Source organism: Orcinus orca, chromosome 1, assembly GCF_937001465.1.
Source record: "Orcinus orca chromosome 1, mOrcOrc1.1, whole genome shotgun sequence".
NCBI classification, from domain to species: domain Eukaryota; kingdom Metazoa; phylum Chordata; class Mammalia; order Artiodactyla; family Delphinidae; genus Orcinus; species Orcinus orca.
This window is the reverse complement of record NC_064559.1, coordinates 34,939,136-34,961,894: the sequence shown is the minus strand read 5'-3', so window position 1 is coordinate 34,961,894 and position 22,759 is coordinate 34,939,136. Positions and strand designations below refer to the sequence as shown.

The window sequence follows — 22,759 nt, the reverse complement described above, 5'->3', positions numbered from 1 at the left end:
TGGACGTTTTCCCCACTCACCCTGCCCCCCAACCACCCTGAGAGGGAAGGGTGGCCACGGAGCGTAGGGCTGGCAAAATCATCGTAATGAGAAATACACACAACGTACCCTTTACTCTCACCGAGATCGTGTGCCGGATGCTGCCCATCTTGTTGGAGGCCAGGCAGAAATACTCCCCGGAGTCTTCCTCGGACACGTTGGTGATACGCAGGGCCTTGTTAAAGTTCTCAAACTTGGCTTTGTCAGACGGGAGGTCCCCACCTTTCTTGTACCATGCGATGTCTGGTGTTGGGCTAAGAGGGACCAGGCGAGAAACAGGGACTTATCATGAAGGGACTTATCTGCTATTATTGTACGGAGCCCGGGACACCCAGGTATCCTTCAAGTGTACTCGGGCCCAGGAGGATGCATGTCCTCTGAGAGCTGATGCCTCCTATGCAGAGGGGACGCTCAGCCGCAGGGCGCCTGAGGGACTTATCTAAGGTCACAAGACGGTCTAACACACATACAGGAAGCCTAGCCACCTCCTTTCCTCATTATCTAAAAACGAGAGGCGGCCAGTGGGACAGAGGTGGCTATGATTTGCATCGTCCTCACTAGGAGCTGTTCGCCTCACTTTTCGCACTGCCACAACGCCCGCCCCCCCAAAATGTGGCAAGAACAGAGCATGCACAAACCCCCAGCCCAGCCTCCTGGAGGGTGACCAGAAGTCGGCGTGCAAACTGTACGTACACCCCGGAGGCGATGCACTCCAGCAGGAGGTCCATGCCACGCAGCACCATCTGACTGCTTGCAGTGCCCTGGGGATACATGAAGCTGGGTGTTCTTTCTGCAACTCCTCGGGCTGAAACAGGATGGAACAAGCTCTCGTGAGCTTATTGCCCAGAGGGCTGACCCAGCTAGGCCAGAGCTGTCGGGCTATAGAGAAAGGTTATCATGCCCTCCTGCTTACCCCCTTACCCTCAGAGGCACCAAGCCCCAGACCCTCCCCGCTGAGACCACCCCAAGGGCCGGGGCATCATTAAGAGAGATGTGTTAGGAAGCGCAGGGCTCCTCGGCCCCACCAGCACATGTGTGTGAGCAGCTCTACGTTCTGACAGGATCTGCCAAGAGGAGCCCAGCTTCCCTCCCAGTTCAGTAAGCCTCTCTGGCCCTGGAACGGGGGAGGAGTTGCCTGAGCAGCGAGTAGTCTACTCCCCGAGCATCTCGTGTTGGGATCCAGAGGCCAGCACGGCGGCCTCCAGGGAGGCCATCTCAGCAGCAGTGGAAGAAAGAGAAGGAACATCTGGGGGCCACAGGATAACCTGCTCTTTGGGACCCTGGAGACAAGGAGCTGGGATGAAGCCACAGAGACTCAGATGAACAGTCAGAGATGCAGGGAGTATTATTAATGGTTTAGCAAAGACATGGAGAGATTTAATGAACAGAGATGACAGGAAATCACTTTGGGGCCAAGACCATTCTGCTTCTTCACTAACGACTCTGGAAGGGGGTTGGGGAGGAGGGTGTTAATTGGATGTGAGAGACTGGGGGAGGGGTGAGAGGCAAGGGGCAGCCAAGATGGAAGAGGCGATCTGCAATTCAACGAGGCTGGAGCAGCCACGGGGTCTGGAATCAATGACATGCACACAGCTTTTGGAAGCCAGATGGCTCACACAGAGCGACGCTGTCAGGGTGGCTATTTCCCTGTGGAAGGGGTCATGCAAGTCTGGGGTCACCCCAGCGCAGTGGACCCCACCTTACCTCAGCCTCACCTCTCCCTCAGAGCACAGTTCTATGGAAGCGGATAAGATGGGACGGAGAAGAACAAGGATTTTGCAACCAGGAACCACAAAGCAAAGGGAAACTGGAGCAGTCACCCCTGCTCAAAAGGTGTATGACTGCAAACAAGAAGAGTTAAAAATATAAATATAAGCTGGGCCTACCCATGGGTTTCATGGGTCTTCAACTCAGCTGGAGAGGTGAGAGCTGGAGGGGAGGCAGGGTTGCCAGGAGCTGGGAGCCCTCAGACGTGCCTGGAGCGAGAGCGAGGCATTCTTCCCGGCAGGAGTCAGGTATTGTTACTGGGTGCCGGCAGAATGAGGACAGAGTGGCAGGGGGATCTGTGTCTGTGACGTTGCTGGACTTATTGAGCTAGCTAATGGCTGGCTGGAACAGTGGGGCTCCGGTCCTAGGGGCGCCCAGCTTCTCTCCATCAGCCATCAGGGGAGTGTGTTTCGTAGAGTTGGCATCTATTTTATCCTTTTGTCAAGGGGAAGAACTGATGAAACGTGGAGGTAGTTAGGCCACTGGCACAGTACGTGGCACATATCGAGTGTTCGGTAAGTGTTTGTGGGATGAATAAATTCAAGAGGAGAAGAGGATAAAAAAGGCAACAATTTACCCCATGTTATCTCTCTCTCTGTAGATATGCTCATCTGTCCCACCAGCACACACATATACAACAGTGGCCACTGAAGGGGTTAAGCCATTATGTGGTTAATTGGTTACCGTCTATAACTCTTATAGCATCCAGCTCTCAGTACCGAAGAAGCCTGATACCAAAGCAGCAGCTTCCTCCCACCCATCATCCCGGAATCACCCACATGGTCAGACAACACAAGGTCAGGGGCACATGAGGAGAAGATTTGATGGCAGGAGGCTCTGGTGCCGGTTTGGTGAATCTGGGAGAGCTGCAAACCGTGGGGTTACGTGGAAGCTCAGTCGGCATACTCCTTCCACATGGGAACAAAACCTGCAGAAACCAATCTGTGACCCTGTGGACATTTAATTCGCACCATGGCGTGCAGCCCTGCAAGTACACACGACCAGCAAAGCATTAAGTACAGGAAAGGGGGAAATGAACACCGACGGCTGCTGTGGCTGCCTTGACACACTGCAGCTGTGACTATAAAAAGGTTACAGCAATCCTTCAATTGTAGGATGTGGGCTAGCAGCCACAGAGTTGTTCCAAAGGAGGAGAAGCTACTGGGAAATGAGCCAAAGTTCAAAACTACAGGGAAGAACATCCTAAAGCAGAGGTAATAATCAGGCCGCCACTTGGCCGTTTACTATGGGCCGAGCGCTGGGGCTGGGCTCCATCTCCATCACCATCATCACGTTCGATCCTCTCGGCAAACTTGGGGGGTATTACTCCCATTTTCCACAGAGGAAACTGAGGCTCAGTGGAGTCAACAGACTTGCCGAGGTCACAAGCCAGTTAGATTTTGGACTGTGGACCGTCTGGTGTCAAAGCTTGTGTTCTAGCATCTGTTCTATATCGCCTCTCTCTTTAAAGATGGATACCCTACTTGTTCCTACTTCTGACAGTCAGCTTTGGGAAGAGTTTTTGTACTCAAACCAAAGAAAACCAAAATTCAAGGGCCAAAGACGTAAAGGAGAAAGATATTTTTGTCTTAATGAGCTGCTCTGGTGAAACTCTTCCGTGATGCTTTTCTCAAATATTGTTCTTACCATCTCAGCTGAGATTCTATCTCTCCTCAATGGCTATTAAATCAAGTCAGGCCCAAACTGGAAAAACAGAAGCTGGGCTGGACATTAAGAGGCTCCAAAGACATCTCAGCTGGATTGTTAAAGCCACAGAAAGCTTGAACAGGAGGCAGGGTGACACATGGTATCATTAAGGGATGAGAAAACTGGACCCAAAGGGGAGATCGTGAAAAAAATGTGGTCTTACATGAAAGGGATTTGCAGGAAAATTTACAAAGGATAATCCAGCTGGTGGTTTTAGGAGCCACTGCTCCCAAGGGAGGGTAGCTCATTTCTTTCCCTGGAGACGTAGACCCAGAAGGAGGGTCGGAGACAAAGGCGACTGATTACTCTAGAGACTCTATATGGTGGAAGATGACAGAGTCTTTTAGGGCATCATAGGATCCCGCCACCTTCTCAGAGGTGGGGATCCCAGCCTCTCCAGCTTGATGACGCTTCCCTGACTCTCCCATATCTTCAGGGCTGGACCTGATATCTGAGCATCTCAGAACCCAGATGCTAAAGCTCACGTCTGTGAGGACTGGGGAAGAGCTTCCCATGCAGGCCCATCTGACCTCTAGGCCAAGGGCAGTCCATCCTCTCCTGCCTCTCACAAGATGTGGTACAAGAGCAGGCTCATCAGTTTCCAGGGAAATCTGGTCAGCAGGGGGACGTCAGCAGACACGTCTGCCTCAACCACCTTGGCTTTAAAGAGCCCCTGAAAAATGCCTCAATCGTGTCCTGCAAAAGTACGGGTCAAAATTGCTGAAAACCCGAGTTGCTCCCCCTCTGTCAAGTACTGTGTGTCAGCAGAAGAGAGTTCAATGAATCAGATGTATCTGAAATCCACAAACAGCTTTTAGGGGCGGCTGGATCCTACCTTTAGCAACTTGTGATTCTCAGAACTGAGAACTCATGGGCCTGGATCCCTGGCATCTCACCACCTCTCTGGCTCTAGAAACGGCTGACAAAACAACCCCAGAAGACAAGAAAAACTCTTTGTCTAGTAAATTTGATACCTTCTACTGCCAAGGAAATCTCTTCCATAAATCTAACCCAAATCCCTCATGCTGTAGTTGGAGCTTTTTCTTATCCAGTTCTCAGCATAGCTGAGAATCTGAAAAGCTTTCTGGAAAGCTAGTCTGCCCTAAAATTTCTCCCTCCGTAGTACTTTCTTCCCATAATTGTGCCTGCCTCTCTCCCCTAAGCTTCTCTTCAAGTTCTCCACGTCCCTCTTAATTTTAGAGGCAAAGAACAACTGTACTTGATATAGTCAACACCAAGCCTTTAACACCGATAATGGTAACATTTATTAATCATTGCTGCGTCTGACACCACACTAGGAACACAAGCACATTATCCTGTTTAAGCTTCACAACAAGCCTTCGGGGCAGGTAATACACCCATTTTACAGATGAGGAGATTACAGGTCTGACACACTAAATGACTTGCCCAAGGTCACTCAATGGTATGTCCTGGAGGCTGAGTTTAATTCAAGGCAGTCTGCCTCACAGCACACATCCTTATCTTCCTTTCTCCTTTCCTGGATGAATCCTAAGTGGCAAGTTACAATTTTCAGACCAGCTTCCCCCTGCTACTTAGCAGGTCAGGAGGCATCTGGTATATGTTCAGAGGATACCAAACCACTATAGAGATCACTAGGACAAAGTACAGCCATGGGCTGGCCCTACTGTTACAAAAGAGGCATACTTCAAAGCCAAGTTCAGAGGTGTACTGGGTACTGTTCATCATACCGTGTCTCTCTGTCCAGCTCCCTGAACTCAGGAAGGACCTTATCTTCTTTCCTTTCTTTTCACTTTCTGTTTCTTTCTAGAAGCATTCGAGTTAGCTGTCCTTTGTTCAACATGTACCTCACTTTGACTTTATACCCTTTCCAGCTGGGGTCATACTTGGTCAGCCCCATTCTACCTTGGATTGAGGAGATGAGGTCCATCTTATTCTGAGCTCTTGTGAGTTTTGCTTGGTTTCATAGCCCTGGATGATTCTTATAACTCCTACTTATTCACTTACAATAACATCTACCACTGGTCACAAACTGGTTTAAATGGCTAGAATCGCTTAAACTTATATAATTGATAAAACAACTCTGTATGCATGTCCCCCTCAGTGGCTTGTCTTATATAAAGCAAGGAGCTTGGACCAGATAGCCTCTAAGAGACCTTCTGGCTTTGATAGACTCCAGCTTTAAGAATACTTCCATAACAGATTACCCGGAGTCCAATTGAGAAAAAGGCACATTCCACACCAATGCTCTGGGGCTCTTGACACAATGGTGGTTGGCCCCATTATTTTGAAAACAAACAATGCCCCGAATCCAACAAAGGTCCCCTGCTTCCTCGGGCAGTAAATCTCTTTGGCAGGATCTCAATGTGGCTCTGGTTGCCCGGTGCCAAGTTAAAGCCTTTGCCACTCTCGCTGGCTCTCACTCCCTCTTCCCACCCCTGAGTCCAGACACCGATCATTGTTTATATTAGCACATCACAATACAGACACTTCCTATCTATTTGAGCCCACAATGACCCCCCTGGGGACCTGCAGCCTCAGCTTCCGAGGCATAACTGATGATGGGAGCCAGCTGCCTCTCCAGAGCCAGCAAATGAGGATTCCTCTGGCTGCTCAAGGAAAACAAGACATTCTTGAGCCATGGTTGGGGGTAGCTCAGGCGTGGAAACAGCCAATTACTCTACTAATCAGCTTGAGCAACCAGTTGTGTGATGAGTTAGAAATAGGCCTCATGGAAATTATTCCATGACTTGCAAATGTGTGGGTGGATGGGCACTGGATTTGCATGCACTCCCACAGCAGGGAAGAGACCCAGGTGATAGATTGCAGTGGATGGTCCAACTTCTTTTATACTTACCTTGAAAGAGAACTCAGAGCTAGACTCTTCCTCCTATTTCCCAGATGGATTTTAAAGGGATATGGGACCTGTGAAATGGTACCCCAGTAACTAAGGCTAGAGGCCAGTGCAGGCAATTCACATCCAGACACTTAAGAGCTAGCTAAGCACACACTACAAAGCTTTCTGTGTTCTTTAAACCACCGATAGAGACGAGACCTCCCCTTTCCTCCTGCCTGTGGGAACTCCCTATCCTCAGGTATTCTCCATCCATCCACCACTGATTCCTAAGTTTCTACTGAACCCTCCAAGAAGCTCTTTTGAAGTCCTACCCTGGCTTGACCAACTTGTCCAGAACTCAGACTGGAGGCTGGCACATTCGAAGGGTTCGCACCTCCCCTCCCACGCTGGCCACCTTCCTCCCCGTGAGCAGCGCTCTAGAGGTGGCGCCTTGGTATCTTGACCTGGCCAACTGTCAGACTCGGTACCCAGTGTGAGTTAATGGCATGGTATCAGTCAAGTTAGGCAAACTGGGGTTAGGACCGGCAAGGTTACTCCCAAGGTTACCACGGCGACTCACCACTGTACATGTCAGGGTGGTTTCTTAAGGACGAGTCATTATAGGGGTGGTCTGCAATAAACAAAAGAGGGTGAGCAAACAGGGACCACGGAGAGGTCATGGAGGCATAAACGGGAGAGAACAACAGAAATGCAAAGCCACAAAACAACCAGGGAGCACGAGTGGTCTTTTGCAAAGGAAACACACAGCATATTTGGAAAGGAAATGGGCTTGGTGAAGAACAAGCAACACAAAACAGCCCCCGAAAGGGAAGAAAAGGTTAAATCCTGCAAAAGAAGGCAATAGTGTTTCTTTTTTAATAAAGAAATTAGGCTTGACCTTTAATTGCTTGGTCCTACTATGTTTTCAAACAAATGAGATAAGAATTAGTGGTATCCCGCAGCAACTGGAACAACTCTTTCCCACCAAAATCCTCAGTTCCCAGGACTCTGGATCAGGCCAGCTCCTGGGGTCGCTGAAGAGAAAGGAGTGTTAGTGAGCCCTGGGGCAAGAGCAAAACCCTACCTGAGCAGAAGTTAACTTGCAAGGGGTGGGAGGTAAATGAGGGGACAAGACAGAGAGAAACAGATCATCAACAGAGTGGGACAGAGAGACCCTTGGCATTGTCCAGCAATCATGCGCTGACCAGCAACAAACACCCCCCAACCTGTCCAGGGGGGCACCGCCCTGGTCTCCGAGATGTGTCTGTTGGCAGAAAGGCCTCCTTCTGAGGAGGTGAGGAGTGGTCCAGGGAGGTGGGGACGGCCAGGCTGAGGTTCAGATTTTAGGATTAGAAAGGCCGCCTGGGACAGGGGAGAGAGTGTGAGCTGTGAGTTCTACACTTAGAACAGGGAAAGGCCTGCAGACGAAGACAGAGGTTCAGAGCTCTCTAGACTAGCTTGGGATGAAGCCATTCCTTAAGGAACAACATCAGTGGGCTCCAACGTTACGTAATTAAAACCTTTGGGCATTTCATCCTCAGTGAAAAAGGCATTCTGGAATAGGGCACCATCATGCCAACATCCTTAAGTAGATTTTCATTCTCCTATCACTGTCCCCTTCCAGCTACTGGGTTCAAGTTTTGACAGTACCAACAGAGGGTGGGGAGTGGAACAGCCGACTGGAAGCCAAGCAGACGGCCCTGAGAAGCCTGGACTGAGCCCAGCTGCCTGAGGGGGGAGAGGTGCTGCCAGAACATTTGCATATTTGAAGACAGATCAAATCCTGTTACCACTCATGCCAGGGAGGCAAGGCGAGCTCTTTTCTGGGACCCGCATTGCGCTGCATCGCAAATTTGCTTAACACCTGCTAGAAGGAGTTTCATTATTCAGAACCATCCTTTAAAATGGAGCAAGTTGTAAAAGACCTAGCCTGCGTTTGGGAAGCTGGCGTGGGTTTATCTGGAGCTAAAGGTGGGAACTGATCTGCAGTGGAAAGAAGGGACAGGGTGGCAAAGGGGCGGGAGGGGCAGCAACTGGCCTTGGGTGGTGACGTCCCCCTCCTGGGGAGGACAGGGCACACACAGGTGAAAGGGCCCTTGCTTCATGCTCCCAGTGCCACGAGGTGAAACAGAAGTGACCAAGCTCAGGATTGACCTCTTGGTTTGTGGATTCTGGAGCACATCTGAGAGATTTAGGGAGACTTTCTGACTCCTTTAAGAAGGTCCCTGAGACGACAGACATTAGAAGGAAGCAGGGTTAGCGCTCCACCGTCCGCCTCAGGGCCATCCCTCCTCCCTCACCACGGCTGCCTTTTGTCCCCAGGAGGCGCCCGGTGCCTGGGTGGTGTGGACAAAGTGGGACAGGCATCTCTTTGTTACTCCGACTTCACTGTTTGTCTTTGACTGCATCCCAAAACAAAATTTTAAAATGACTTTATATTGCCCAGTATTTGGTATTAGATCCCTTTCTCTTCTTCCTTTAATGCAGGTAATAAAAACTGGGCTGTGATGAGATGTAGTTCTTCCCCAATGGGCAGACTGTGAAAGAAAACCCTGGTGAGAACAGTCTTTGAAGCTGTCCCAACTTGTCTGTTTTGTCTCCCACCCCCAGACCTGGTTCTGAAGGTACAAGAAAAAGCTTGTGTCCTTTCCAGGCAGGAAAGCAGAGAGAGCACAACTGAGTTATTTTAAGCAACTGTGCCCAATTCTGGGCTGGCTCGGATGCCCAGAACTTGCTCCTGGCCAAAGCTGCCCTTGGGAGAACTCCAGGAAGCCGACAGGGTTCTGTTCCCATCACCCAGGGGGTTTCTCAGCATTTGGGGGAAAGCGATTTCAGTGGAGTAGGGGACCCAGAAATGAAGCAGAAACAAACATCCCTTACCTCCTCTGGTAGGGAAAAGGATGTTTCTGGAAAGTTCAACTTGTAAATGTTGTTGAAATCTCCAGCTGCTTAATTCCACAGAGGAAGGCTCTTCCCCACCTCTACCTCCCTGCTTCTACCCCGTGTAACAGTGAGGGCCTCTGCTCAGGACTGCAGATGGTCCCCTGACTCAGTCCGCAAACAGCAGGCAGACTTCAAGGTGATGGCACTGAAGGCTATCCAGGGAGCATCTTGCTCTTCGTACTCCTGTCTCTCCCACTGCCCAAGGCTGCCTGCTCTGTCCTGGCTCCGGAGGCCCCTCTGAGGCCCTGGGCAGACCACACTGTCCTCCCCAGCTCAGCCAGCTGGCAGGCGATCGCCCCTGCACTGAGGCGACATCTCAGACAACCCAACTTTCTTTGCAGGGGTCCTCTCTGGGCCTGGGTCCGGAATAAGAAAACCAGGGAACAGGTAGCAAGTGGATCGGAGCTGGGCGACCCTGCCAGGAACAAGGGGGGCTTGTCCCTGGGTTGCTGGCCATCGTGTTGGCTACCAGAGCACGGGCAACTCAGAGCAGTGTGTGGGGAGCTGTACAGGCAGGAGAGGGAGAATTAGAGGAGGGTGAAACGGGGTTCAAAGAGAGAAAGATGAGAGGGGAAAAGAAGAGAGAAAGAAAGAGGGAGGCGAAACAGTGAAGAAGGAAGTGAAAAAGAAAAGGGAAGACATGAAGAGAAAGGAAGAAAGAAAAGGACCACAACAGGAGAAGGGGAACGGAAGGGACGCTGCTTCTTGTGGGTCCCCTCCGTGCTGCGGTGGAGACGGAGCGTGGGGCAGGGCTGACTCTCAGCACCAGGGGTTCCCATCACTAGCAGGAACTGGTGGGGAGAGAAGAGCCCACCTGTCCTGACCGAGGGGTGAGCTCACCCGCGCCTCTCCCCCACCGCCTGCGCCCACCCAGGAGGCGTCATCAATCACCCACCCACTTCCGGGGGGCGCTCCGGGAAGCCAGGGCTCAGCCTCTTTCCTTCGACCTGCGGAAACTGCCCGCGCCCACGTGGGGCCCTCTGCCTGGCCTCCCCCATGACCGCCTCTGCCCCTGGCATTGAAAACAACACTCAGAGCTGGGTCAGACAGACGAAGGTCTATGGGGGGCTTTTCTACAGAAGGCAAGTTACAAATCCATGGTATAAACCAACACAGCCACTTTCAATGTCCTGAGCAGGCTGAGGACTTTGCAGCCAAAGCTCCAGGCCGGCTGGCACCTGGCAAAAAAAGTGTCTCTCTGACCTGACTGTCTTCTTTCTCTCCTGGTGGAGGTTCACAATGCTAAAATGGGTCAGGAAATGCTGATTCACTCTGATACCAGCCAAACAGAATCAGGGAATAAAACTGAAAACAAATAAAACTAAAAGATAAACCTGCAACTTTTAAACACAGAGACTCCACATGGTCCAGCATATACTTATTACAGAATCAAACACAATTCATTTTGCTGTACTCACTAACGTGGATATTCCATACTGTTGCTTTCTTCTAGAAATAAAGATAACCAAACAAAGACTAGAAATAATCAAGCTGGCTGCATGAGAGCGATGGTGGATGACCACTTACAGCAGTGCTTCTCAAATTGTGGTGTGTCCCTAAACACCTGGAGAACTAATGAAGACCAAAGAGGCCCCAGACTGCCGGGCAGGAGAGGGCTAGGCTTAGGTACGGGTGCCAAGTTTGCCAGGTGATTCTTTTTTTTTTTTTTTTTTTAATTATTTATTTATTTATGGCTGTGTTGGGTCTTCGTTTCTGTGCGAGGGCTTTCTCTAGTTGCGGCAAGCGGGGGCCACTCTTAATCGCGGTGCGCGGGTCTCTCACTATCGCGGCCTCTGTTGTTGCAGAACACAGGCTCCAGACGCGCAGGCTCAGTAATTGTGGCTCACGGGCCCAGTTGCTCCGCGGCATGTGGGATCTTCCCAGACCAGGGCTCGAACCCATGTCCCCTGCGTTGGCAGGCAGATTCTCAACCACTGTGCCACCAGGGAAGCCTGCCAGGTGATTCTGATTCCACCAAAATTTGAGAAGCGCTGGTGTGGAGTAGGACCAAGTTTAACTCAAGGCTCCAGAATCAAGAGATGTGGCTGAAGAGCAGCTAAAGTCACTCAGGCACAATGAGCTGCAAGGATTTCTAGGTCAAGATTGGGGACAAGGCTCTTCCCAGACCCAGGTGCCAGGGGCCGCTTGGGCTCAGCGGGCTGCTGCCCCCAGCCCCCAGCTCCCAGCCCCGGGCAGGGGCCTGCACTTACTGGTAAGGACTTTGAGGTTGAATGGGTTCTTCTGCTGGATGGTGTGGGTGAAGTGGAAGCGGGCATTGCAGCTGTAGTCCGTCTGCATGTCCTGCAGCATCACATTAGAGAAATACAGGTCTCCGTTATGGCCCTGGGAGACACGCTTGTCTTGGGTGATGGGCTCCATGGCTATAAGGAAGCAGAGGTACAGTGGGAGGTTAGCAGTAACGATAACAGTAATAAAAATCATCATAGTTCTGGTAATTGAGCACCTACAGAGGGCCAGGTGGGGGCTGGGAGCTTGACATTATTTGATTTAATCCTTTCAACTCTGAGGCAGGGCTTATTCCCATTTTAAGGATAAGAAAGCAGAGGATTTAACATGATCTGGGTTGCAAAAGCAGTGAGAGGGGAGTAGGATTTCGATTCAGACCTGCCTGCCCACCATGCTCAGGCTCCGTGACCGTGCTTTTCTATCTCCTATTCATGCCACAAAAGATCTGACTGGCTCCGAGGCCAGAGGGAGGAAACACAATCCTTCAGATGCTCCCCAAACTGGGAGTCAAGTTCACCTGTTTTATTTTTTAAATGTCTACTCATCCCCAAGAAAGAAAAAGCACCACCAATTATAATTGTAAGAGGTATACCAATCAATGATGCATACGAACAATTTTAGGACACCTTCCAATTTTAGAGATGTTAAAATATGAAAATGTGTGCTTTTTAGAATTAATGACATCATAGGAGTGGCTGAGAATGCTGACAACATAATCTACGTTTCTTTCAAGCACTGCATCTGTAAACTCAAATGATCAGGTTTTTAGGCTGTTAGGTTTAAAAAAGTATACTTAATAAGGCTGACTGCTCACAGGTATCTCATTCTCATCCCTGACGACTGTTTCTCAAGTCACCATTTCTCTTTTTTTTTCTCTTGAAAAGTGGTTCTATTTTATTTTTTTATTTATTTTACAATGTTGTGCTATTTTCAGGTATACAGCAAAGTGATTCAGTTTTATATATATATATATATATATATATATATATATATATAATACTTTGTCAGATTCTTTTTCCATTATAGGTTATTATAAGGTATTGAATATAGTTCCCTGTGCTATACAGTAGGACCTTGTTGTTTATCAAGTCACCATTTCTTAAAGCATTTCTTAAAGGTTAATGATGCCAACTTTCCAATGATGGGCTGGTGAGCTTTTCAATTCATTTATCAAAGATTTACTGTAGGCGTCAGGCACTGTGCTAGGCACTGCTGAAAGACAGAGAGATAAGAAAGACAGTTCCAGGCTTCCCTGGTGGCGCAGTGGTTGAGAGTCCGCCTGCCGATGCAGGGGACACGGGTTTGTGCCCCGATCCGGGAAGATCCCACGTGCCGCGGTGCGGCTGGGCCTGTGAGCCATGGTCGCTGAGCCTGCACGTCCGGAGCCTGTGCTCCACAACGGGAGAGGCCACAACAGTGAGAGGCCCGTGTACCACAAAAAAAAAAAAAAAAAAAAGAAAGACAGTTCCTACCCTCAAAGCACCTTCGGTCTAGTAGAAGAGACAGCAGATAAATGCAATGCAGTGTGGTGCGTGGGAAGCCCCAGATGAGAAGGGGATGAGCTGAGAGAAGGAGCACTCAGTCCATTCTGGGGCTTGAGCTGACACTTGAAGGCTGCATGACATTTACCAGGCAGAAGGGAAAGGACCTAAGTGGTTTCTAAGCAGCAGGAACAGTGTGTGCTAATGTTAAGAATCCACAGCCTGAGCAGGGGAGTGGGGGTGGGGAGAGGCCGGGGGTAGGGGGAGGGCTGGAGAGTCAGAGGGGACCACGTCAGGAGCTGCGTGCCAGGGAAAGGGGTCTGGACTTTATGGGAAGTGATGAGGAGGCAATGAAGGACTCTGAGCATGAATGAATCAGTTTTACATTTTTAGAAAGACAGGGGAGGCCAGGTACAGATGATTACTCTAACCCAGGGAAAAGCCGACGGTGGCCTGTGCTGGGTAGATGCTAGAGAGGATGGAAAGAGGAGGGCCGTGAGATTTGCTCAGGAGGTAGCATGGACACAACTTGGTGTGATGGCGGGGGACGAGAGGACAGTCTGAACTGTTAGCTAACAAACCAACCCTCCAGGCTGTCGCCCACATACACTCACGGTGATGAGGCAAGGCAGGGACAATGATTGAGCACAAAGCCATCCTCACCTCGCAAAACAATTGAAAGCAGCCTCTTTTGGAAGCAGGCTAATAAGAATTCAGAGATGGGGACTTCCCTGGTGGTCCAGTGGCTAGGACTCCACACTCCCAGTGCAGGGGACCCAGGTTCGATCCCTGGTCAGGAAACTAGAGCCCACATGCCGCAACTAAGAGTTCGCATGCTGCAAGGAAGATCCCGCACGTGGCAAAGAAGATCCCACGTGCCGCAACTAAGACCCGGCGCAGCCAAATAAATATTAAAAAAAAAATTCAGGGATGGAGAGAATGATGGGTGACAGGGAGGAGTATCTATAGATTGATGAAAGGATGGATAGATAGGGAAGGAGGAGGGGAAGGAGGGGATGGGAGGTATTCAGGAAGGGAGGGAGGGAGGAAGGAAGCCAGGGTGATGCTCAGATAGATAGCAGTCTTCTATCCATCTTCATAATGCCCTCTCCCTTTATTTGACTGAAAACACAGGAATAAACATCGGTCCAGAGCAGTTAAGTGAGCCTCTGTCCAAAACTGAGCCAGGACAAGCTCTGAATGATGTACTCTGTCCCCGACTCCAAACATCCTGTCTCCCCATCACTCCTTTATCAGAAGTTTCATTCCTGAATCCCGCTTCTGTCCTACAAGAAGAGTGAATCGGAGTAAATCCAGCTGCACCAAAGACTGAAAGAGGAGGCTTGGTTTCAACCTGCCTTCAATTGGCCGACTGAAAATCAGTTTCTCCTCCATCCCATTCCTTTTGCTCTTCCTCTTTTTAATCCTCACAAATATTACTGAGCACTTATTGTGTGTCTGGCCCTGTTCTAAGCACTTTGGATGTATTAACTCATTTATCCTTACAATAATTCTATTAGATAAGTACGATTACCAGCCCTATTTTTTCCAGAGGAGGAAACTGAGGCCCAGAGATGTTAAGCAGCTTGTTCAAGATCACACAGCTAATAGCAGCCAGGCTAAAAAGTGAGCCCTAGCAACCTCTCTCTGCAAAGCCGGGGTCCTCTGCCACATGGCCACCTTATATCTGCTTCTCACAAGTCAAGGTCGTCTAGCCTTGGGAAGACCCCTCCCCATTTAACACTCCCTAAGATTAAAAGAGAAATAAAACACCAGGCCCCCAAGACTTACAGCTGCTCATCCAGAAGATGACTGGGGACGGAAGTCCAGGTGGGGGGTTGCACTGGAGCGTCAAGGGAGCACCTTCTTGAACGACGACAGGGTCTAGGTTTTCCTTGGGCCACAGAGGAGATTCTAGGGAGAAACAGACAAAGGAGGATCCGATGAGAGTGGTGGCTGGGCTGGGGCAAGGAGCAGGGTTAGAGGCTGGCACGCAAGGAGGGCAAAGAGAGGAGGAAATGGGAGAACAAGGGAGGCATGAGAGAGGAACGGGGCCTGTGAGTCCAAGCGAGGCGCAGCCCTGGAGAGGCGGGAGAGGCCTATTTCATGTGACTGGATGCACATCCTTAAAGCCTCTTCTCCTTCCCCGCCCTGCGCCCGGAGTGGCCAGTGAAGTTGTTCACGACCGTTTTGGAAACTTCTTTTCCAAGGAATCTTTTTGAGTTGGGGGAGGTGAACCCCTGCTCAGAGGCAGAAAAGCAAGCAGGACACGTGGGGCACCAAGGTACCTGCAGGACAAGGGTGGGGCAACCCTTCTGGAATGACCCGCCATGCCCTGCCCTCCACTGACCCAGGGCATCCTGGGCCTGCCCCATGCACTCACTGGACACCTGCAGGCGGATCCTATTGGACAGGGCCGTGCCAAACTTGTTGCGGGCAAAGCACTGGTATTCCCCCTCATACTCCTCTGGCCGCCCGCCACTGCGGAAGTCGATCACCAGGGTACCAGACCTCCTCCTCATCGACACCCGGGGGTCCTTGGCGATGTTGAAGAACCTACTGTTGCGAGTCCAGTGGAAGCTGTGGACAATGAAGGGGGTGGGTTGGAGGGGGGTGGGCAGGGACAGCGAAGAGCAGCAGGGTGGGCTCCAGGCTCTGAGCTCCAGGTCAGAATCTCAGGGCCCTAGACGCTGACTCAGGCCCATAACTGTTCCTCCAGACCAATGGGTCCCAGCCCTGGCTGAGCAGCAGGACCTGCTGGAATGCCTGATAAAATGCCAGGACCCGGGTCCCACCCAGGTGAACCCCTGGGGCAGGTCCCTGACATTAGTAGTTTTACCCAACCCAGGCTGGGAGTCATGGCTCTAAGTGACAGATACCAAGTAGCCCCTGGGGGCTGTGCTCTTTAGAGGAGTAGGCAGCAATTTTGAGTTTTTAAATCCAGAGTCAGCTGCGACTTCCACCCCCAAGCATTCCCAGCCTCCAACTAGGAATGCAAACCCAAATTCCTATTCCCTGTGACCGGAACACATTAGCGAGAGCCAGCCCTGTTCCTCCTGTGTCTTCTACTTGATAATCGAAATGGCCCGGGTTACCTATGCCGCTGCATAGGTAAGAGATCTTGGATGCAGATTATAAAGATTAAAGATCCACTGATTATGAAGAGATCAGTGGATGCAGATTATAAAACGGTGGCTGTACATTTCGGGAGGAGCAATTTTGAAAGAAAGGGCAGCCTTAATAAGACTGAGCCCCGGGGTGGAGAGACTAGAACATCCCTGCTTCTCCTGGGGGGACGTGTGTCTGCAGCTGCCCAGGACTTAAGTAAAAGAAGCAGGAGCCATAGCGGCTGCTCGGTGTCTCAGAGTCATTGTTCCTGCGAAGGACCGTGGAAGAAAGACCAAACCTCAGAAGCAAGGTCACCAGTGCCCTGCCTGACTTTTCAGGGTGACTCCTGCTTCTCCCGTCATGGGCAAGAGAGGCCCTGCTTGCTCCCGGGCTCACAGCTCTGGGCCAGACCATCTCAGGCACACCCGGGGAGGGAGGCAGAAGCAAGATGCCACACACCTGAGGCAGGCTCCACCCGCCTCATTTCTCCTGCTGACAGACACACTCTACATGGGGGCCTGTCACGTCTGGGTCTGAATCCAGCATGAGGCTCCTGAAAGCTCCGGCCTGTGGATGCTGTTTTGAAGGTGGTGGACGCGTCCTGCATCCTTATCACCAACGCTTATCACTTGGTAGAAACGAACCTGGCCTGGGCAGTCAGAGGCCTGGGATCGGGTACTTCACATCTCTGTGCCTCCACTTTACGGCCTCTTCACCAGGACACGAGTCCTTCCCCAAACAGTAGTGAGGTGATTGAACAGACAGTGTGAGGAACATCTCACACAGAGCCTGGCACAGCAGGCTTGCAACTCATGTCTGCTGACACCTCATGTGATCCTGATGTGCACATAAATAAGTAGAGACGAGCTCAGAGTGAAAGACTCAAGTTAGCCTGAAGAGGAACTTCCTATAACCTAAGCATGGGGTGGCTGCTGGGAACATAGGCAGTGGGAAGAATGTTTGACTCAAAGTCGGAAAACTTAATACCTAGTCCTGGCTTTTTGGCGTGAACTTAAGCCAGTTGAGTTTTCTGGCCCCCAGTGTCCTCATCAGCTAAATTTCCTGGCTATCCAAATTGTACCTTCTACCTTGTGGGTGCCTAATGGACATTTTTTGAATGGATACAGTTAATTTCTCAGCTGCTTCAACTATCATCAGACCCAGGGGGAAGGGGACGGTTTAAATGCCCTCTTCGCAGGCCCCTTTCCCTCCACCCAGCTTGGATTTACCTGCCAGTACACTCACCTGGGGGCAGGGTTCCCTTTTGCTTCGCACTCAATCAAGATGTTATCGCGGGGATCCACGATGTGCTCCTTCACTGACTGCTTGGTGATGGTTGGGGGCTGGGACACTGCAACGGCACACACAGTGGGCAGTCAGGGCTGCAGGGACCTGCCCTTGGGGAGCGGCTGAAATTAAGAGCTTCAGGAGCCACACAGACAAGCAGGCAAGCGGGGGGTGAACAGCGCCCCATTCTAGAGACCCAGCTCCTTAAACGGCGCTGCAGGAAAGGGGGTGTGTGTCAAGGACTAAGCATAAGAAGAATCCCTTTAAGATCTCATAATATCTTTGTGAGAAACTGAAGGCCAGGCTTTTGTTTTACTCATTCTTGTACTCCAGTGCTTAGTACGATGCCTAGTGTACAACAGTTCTTGACAAATGTTTGTTGAATGAATAAAGGAGCCAAAAGCTGCTCGATTTCCAGAACCTAGCGGCCATTTCCACAACCTTCTGAGCCCTGGAGGATCAACAGTTGGCCAAACTGTGGTGAGGCTGGAGCTGAAAGATGCTTCAGTCCCCAGAAGCCCTCCCAGGGACTTACTTGTCTGCAGCTAAAGAGCCAGCTCCTCTCATTCCCAGTCCCGGACTCCAAAGTTCTCCAGGGATCTCTGCCCTGGCCTTTTCCCGCCCCTCCTTGCTGCCCTCCTAACTCCCGGAGGCACAAGTGCAGACAGGCGCCCAGGGGACTTACGCTCATTCTGAATGCTTGCTGTTAGTTCCCGATGGGTTAGCATTGTGAGGGGGGAGAAAAGAAGACAACGGTTATCGGTTATCTGTGGTCGGACACGACTGATGGCCCAGGTGGCCTCACACCCCAGCATACAGGGAGAGGGCGAGGCAGGCCTGGGGAGGGCAGTGTGCAGGCTGTCTCCTCCCAGCTGCGGAACTCCGTGAATAGCCAAACAGGGGTGGGGACAGACCCGGCAAGTGCTTCACGGAGAAGGTGATGCCTCCCCCAGGAGACCAGACTGCGCAGTTGAGCAGAATGACCACCTTCTGACCAAATGATGACGTCTCCAGGGATGTCTCCCATCAGGAGTGGCAATGTTGCTCAGAAGAGGCTGGGGTCCGAAGATGCAGCCTGTCATCTCCAGATGCCCCCGAGAAAAGTGGGTTCCTTAGCCAAGGGTGCAAGGGTGAGGCTGGGGGGCACCAGGGAAGGAGTGGATCTGAACCACCGCTACAGGGGGAAGCCCGAGGGCCCAGCCAGGTCCACAGGCCTCACTCCTCCCTCTACACCTTCTTCTCTTTCACACCTGAAAGCACCTTCTCTCCTCATGGTCTCCTCCTTTGCCATCCTTTGGAAAACTCGAGGGACGGATGAATTATCGTCGTCTGCTCATGGCAGAAGTACATTGTTCTAGGGAAACGCTGCTTCTGAAAAACTCTGGGAATGAAGCAGAGCCCACCACTCCTTTCTGTGCTTTTTACAAAGAAGGTAAAGAGGCAGGTGGCACAAATTTTCCCCGGCGCTCACCTGAGATGTGCATGTGCTCATGTACAGGTGTGCGTATGTTTGGGGTTTGGGCTTCTCACACTTTGAGAAGCATGAGAATCACCTTGCAGGGGGGTCTGGTTAAAATGCAGGTTCTGACTCAGTAGGTCTGGGCGGGGTCTGAGCTTCTGCCTTTTTGACAAGCAGCCAGGTGACGCCGGTGCTGGTGGTCTGTGGACCACACTTGGAATAGCAAGGTTTCAGAGGTTTTAGAGGGTATACTCTCGGGGGGGAGAAGGGCTTGGTTAAAATTTGTCTGCAGAAAAGAGAACATGTGTTGCTATAACTTTTTTACTTTTTCCCTTACAATTATACAATATATGTATCACATGATTATATTACTGTATGCCATTCTTATTTCATGCTGGTGGGGATGTCAGACACCGCCGGTGTTGTGAGCTGACCTTTTCCGAGTGATCGCTTCCTGGGGGAAGGCTGAGCCACGGTGACCTCAAAGCTTTCTGACTTGACCGCAGTGAGCTATGCAAGGGGAGTTTAGGGGCTCGGAGAGGGGGCGGCCTGGAGAAGGCAGAGTTAAGACGGGACTAAGAGATGCAACAGGAGCCACAGGAGAGAGAAGGGAGACAGAGAGGGGAGACGGAGGGTAGCAGGGATGAGGGCCCTGCTACACATGCTATCAGGAAGTGAAAGTGTTGAGAGTAAGGCTTATGGAGAGGTTCAAAACAATTCTTTCACTGGGCCAGGGTTGTGTGGCCTGTTCGGGCACTGAAGAGAAATTTTATCTGCTTTACCATGTGCCTGGGGCAGCCCTGGCAGGAAACAAAAAGGAAAAGAAAAGTCCAGGGGAACAGCAGAAATCTGTGGTTTCTGAACACAGGCTCTGTGGAGCGCCCCACTGCAGCATCTTCACCCTCTATGATTTCCCTGCCACGGCCCAAGAAAGGTAATTCTGGAAAATCAGTGGGGCTGGGCAGGGAGGGGGAGCTGGGGGTAAGGGACCATTGTCTGGAGCAGCAGGGCTGACACCTGACCTACTCCTTTGACAACCAGCCCAGACCCCTGGGTTCTTCAACTCAAGACCCAGTCGACGTCTCTTGGGTCCTCCTATCCATTTGAGGACTCTGGCCTCACCCTGGATGGAAAGCCTGACAAAGGATCTGCTTTGCCCACATGGGCTTCCAGCCTCTTTTATATAAAGGCCAGTTCAATGGAAACAGCCCTAGACGTTGCCCAGGGAATCTCAGGTTCTTGGAAGGGAAGTCACTCAGTTAAGGTCACATAGGAAGTTTGCTGCAGAATAGGAATGAGAATCAGCTCTCCCACTGCTGGTCGAGAGCTCTTTTTGCAAATCCATCCTTGGCCGGAGAGATGAGCTAGTCTGGTAGGGTCTTGGCACTCTGTTCTCCTCGACACTTTGGACAGAGCTTGGGGGCGGGGAGACGCTCAGGATGCTGTCCCCAGCCCCACACTGAAGTCAGGCCGGGGACCTCCTGAGAAACTACTTGCCTAAAGAGGTAATGACATCTGCAGCCACCATGGTGCTACCAAGGGGTTTATCACAGGGACACAATCAACCCAGAGGATATGCCGCCACAGGGAGAAGACAGCGAGGACAGCCTGCCTAGGGACAAAGGCGACCCATCTAGTCCCGGGAACGCCCCTGCCCCCCGTGTCACACCACTTGCCCTCTCTCCTTCTATGGAAGTTGCTGGATGACGATGTCAAGTGGAGAATGAATTTGCTCTTTTGACTTCCAAGGGGGAGGAAAAGTCTTCCAATGGTCTCTGCAGGGGGTGAGGCAGATGCCTGCCCAGTCTGCAAGGTTTCTTTATTCATGAACCACTTTTCTTTCCCTGGCTCTGATATCTACCACCAAAGCAGTCATCCCTTGGAGAATGGAGTGTGTGTGTATGTGTGTGTGCTTTGCTGAGGTGTCCTGCAGCTTCACTGCCTGGGATGACAGTGAGGAGGAAGTGTTTCTCCTACCCCAGGGCCCTCCTCTGTGGGTTCCTAGGAGAAAAATGCCGAGTTCTTTGATGTGGGGAGGGAGACAGAGGGGCAAGCTGCCAGCAGACTCACTTTTCTGGCAACATCACTCCGGTGGACAGGGCAACCCTTTGCTTTTTCCAAAGGTCATGCTGTTCTGCTTGGGGTGGTGAGAGTTGGGGTACATGTGACTCGGCTGGCAGAGCAGTGGGAACGGGAGGCCGAGTGTTCAATGAAGGATTGTGCCTCGGCCCGGGGGTCCGTTCCAGGAAGCCTGCTGCACCCAAGCTCCCCAGGGCAGAAGCAGCGCCCTGGTCCTTAAGGCACAGACAACGCCCTCGCAAAGGGGAAGCTAGTGGAGGGCATGCCGGGCCGGGGAGCCTCTGGCCTGAGCCTCTCAGTCCCTTCCAGCCAACACACAGAGAAAGTTACGAGTGCCTGATCTGAGGTGGTTCCCGTTGGCTATTGTGAGCAATGCTGCATGAACATCGGGGTGCAGATACCTCTCCTGCCTTTTGCAACAACATGGATGGACCCTGAGGTCATTATGCTAAGTGAAAATAAGTCAGAGAAAGACAAATACTGTGTGTTCTCACTTATATGTAGAATCTAAAAAAGTCAAACTGAAAGAAATAGGGAGTAGGATGGTGGTTGCCAGGGGCCGGGGGTGGGGCAAGTAGGGGGATGCTGGCCAAGGGGCACAAACTTTCAGCTACAAGATGGATAAGTTCTGAGGATCTCATGTACAGCGTAGCAACGATAATTAACTGTACTGCACTATATACTTGTAAATTGTTATGAGAGACCTTCAAAGTTATCACCACACACACAAAAGGTAACTATGTGAGGAGACGGAGGTGTTAACTCACCCTATTCTGGTGACCATTTCCTACTGTGTATGTGCATCAAATCATCGAGTTGTACACCTTAAACTGACATACATGTCAATAATATCTCAATAAAGCTGGGGGTGGAGGGGAGAAAGCCCGATCTTTCCCCAGCCCATTCCACTGGGGCTCAGCCCAGGGTGAGATGGAAGGATGGGCTCAGATAATCTGGGGGGCGTCTATCCTGGGCCCAGGGGGAGGGAAAATCCTGGCTGAAGAGGACTTCTTCCCATGGCAACTGGGTATTCTCTGAAGGGCTTGCCTCACTCTTGCCTTGCATTCAGCTTTTGTAGACTCAGTCTGGAGACGTCGCCGCCACAGCCACTGTGCCTGCAGCAACCAGGGAGGCACAAGTATGTATGAGGCAGGCTCCAGCGGCAGCGGCAGGAGTGCACAGCCCAGGGCACTGGGAGTGGCTTTGCAGAAGGACTCACCTCTTCATTCAGAGGAACACTGGCCCCCCCACTATGAGCAGGAGAAAACAGCTTTGTTTCTCTGCTCCTCAGATTTCTAACCTGTCAGCTAAGGATAATACCTACTTCATGGATTCGCTGTGACAATCATGGGAGATGATGCCTGGGAAGCTCTTAGCTCTCTATTAAGCACACGGTAGCTGCTACTCCAGGGAGAATAATGGGGGCTCCAAGAGGAGCTAAAAGGGGGCAGATTACCAGACGTAGGGGTGCGGCATGTCGTGCCAGACTGGGGATCCAAGAGGCCTGGGTTCTTTCCATGAGTCCATCACCCGTCTGCTGTGTGACCTTGAGCAAGTAGGGACCTGAGTTCTCGTGAACACATGGGAAGGGGTCCTGCAGACCCTCCTCAGGGTCCTGGCAGCTCTCTGGCCCACAGGTGGTGCTCTGGAGAGACTGACTGCGGGGGGTCCTGCCCGGGGCATGGCTGAGCTATAGGACTCCAGATTCCTAACACAGACATCAAAGCCATCTGTTTACAGGTTCACCTTGCAGGAACCCCTCACCACCAGCCCCGGGGATCAAAGTGGCAGGTGAGTGAGTGAGGAGAAGCGGCAGAAGAGAAATGA

General features: G+C 51.3%; 1 protein-coding gene across 19 annotated transcripts in view; it reads right to left on the bottom strand.

Moving 5' to 3' along the window:
* NFASC (neurofascin) overlaps positions 1–22,759 on the bottom strand; it is a 189,161-nt gene that overhangs the window by 51,123 nt on the left and 115,279 nt on the right. For 9 of the 19 annotated variants that reach the window (XM_033410440.2, XM_049707375.1, XM_049707361.1 and 6 more), the window contains exons 4-9: positions 17,353–17,458; positions 15,383–15,579; positions 14,791–14,913; positions 11,482–11,652; positions 733–844; positions 109–293 (exon numbers count right to left, since the gene is read on the bottom strand). In XM_033410440.2, the coding sequence (XP_033266331.1) occupies positions 109–293; positions 733–844; positions 11,482–11,652; positions 14,791–14,913; positions 15,383–15,579; positions 17,353–17,458 (894 nt within the window). Of the gene's footprint in view, positions 1–108; positions 294–732; positions 845–6,908; positions 6,960–11,481; positions 11,653–14,790; positions 14,914–15,382; positions 15,580–17,352; positions 17,459–18,079; positions 18,098–22,759 lie in introns of all 19 variants that reach the window. The other 10 variants (XM_049707373.1, XM_049707394.1, XM_049707400.1 and 7 more) reach the window with 3 other exon arrangements.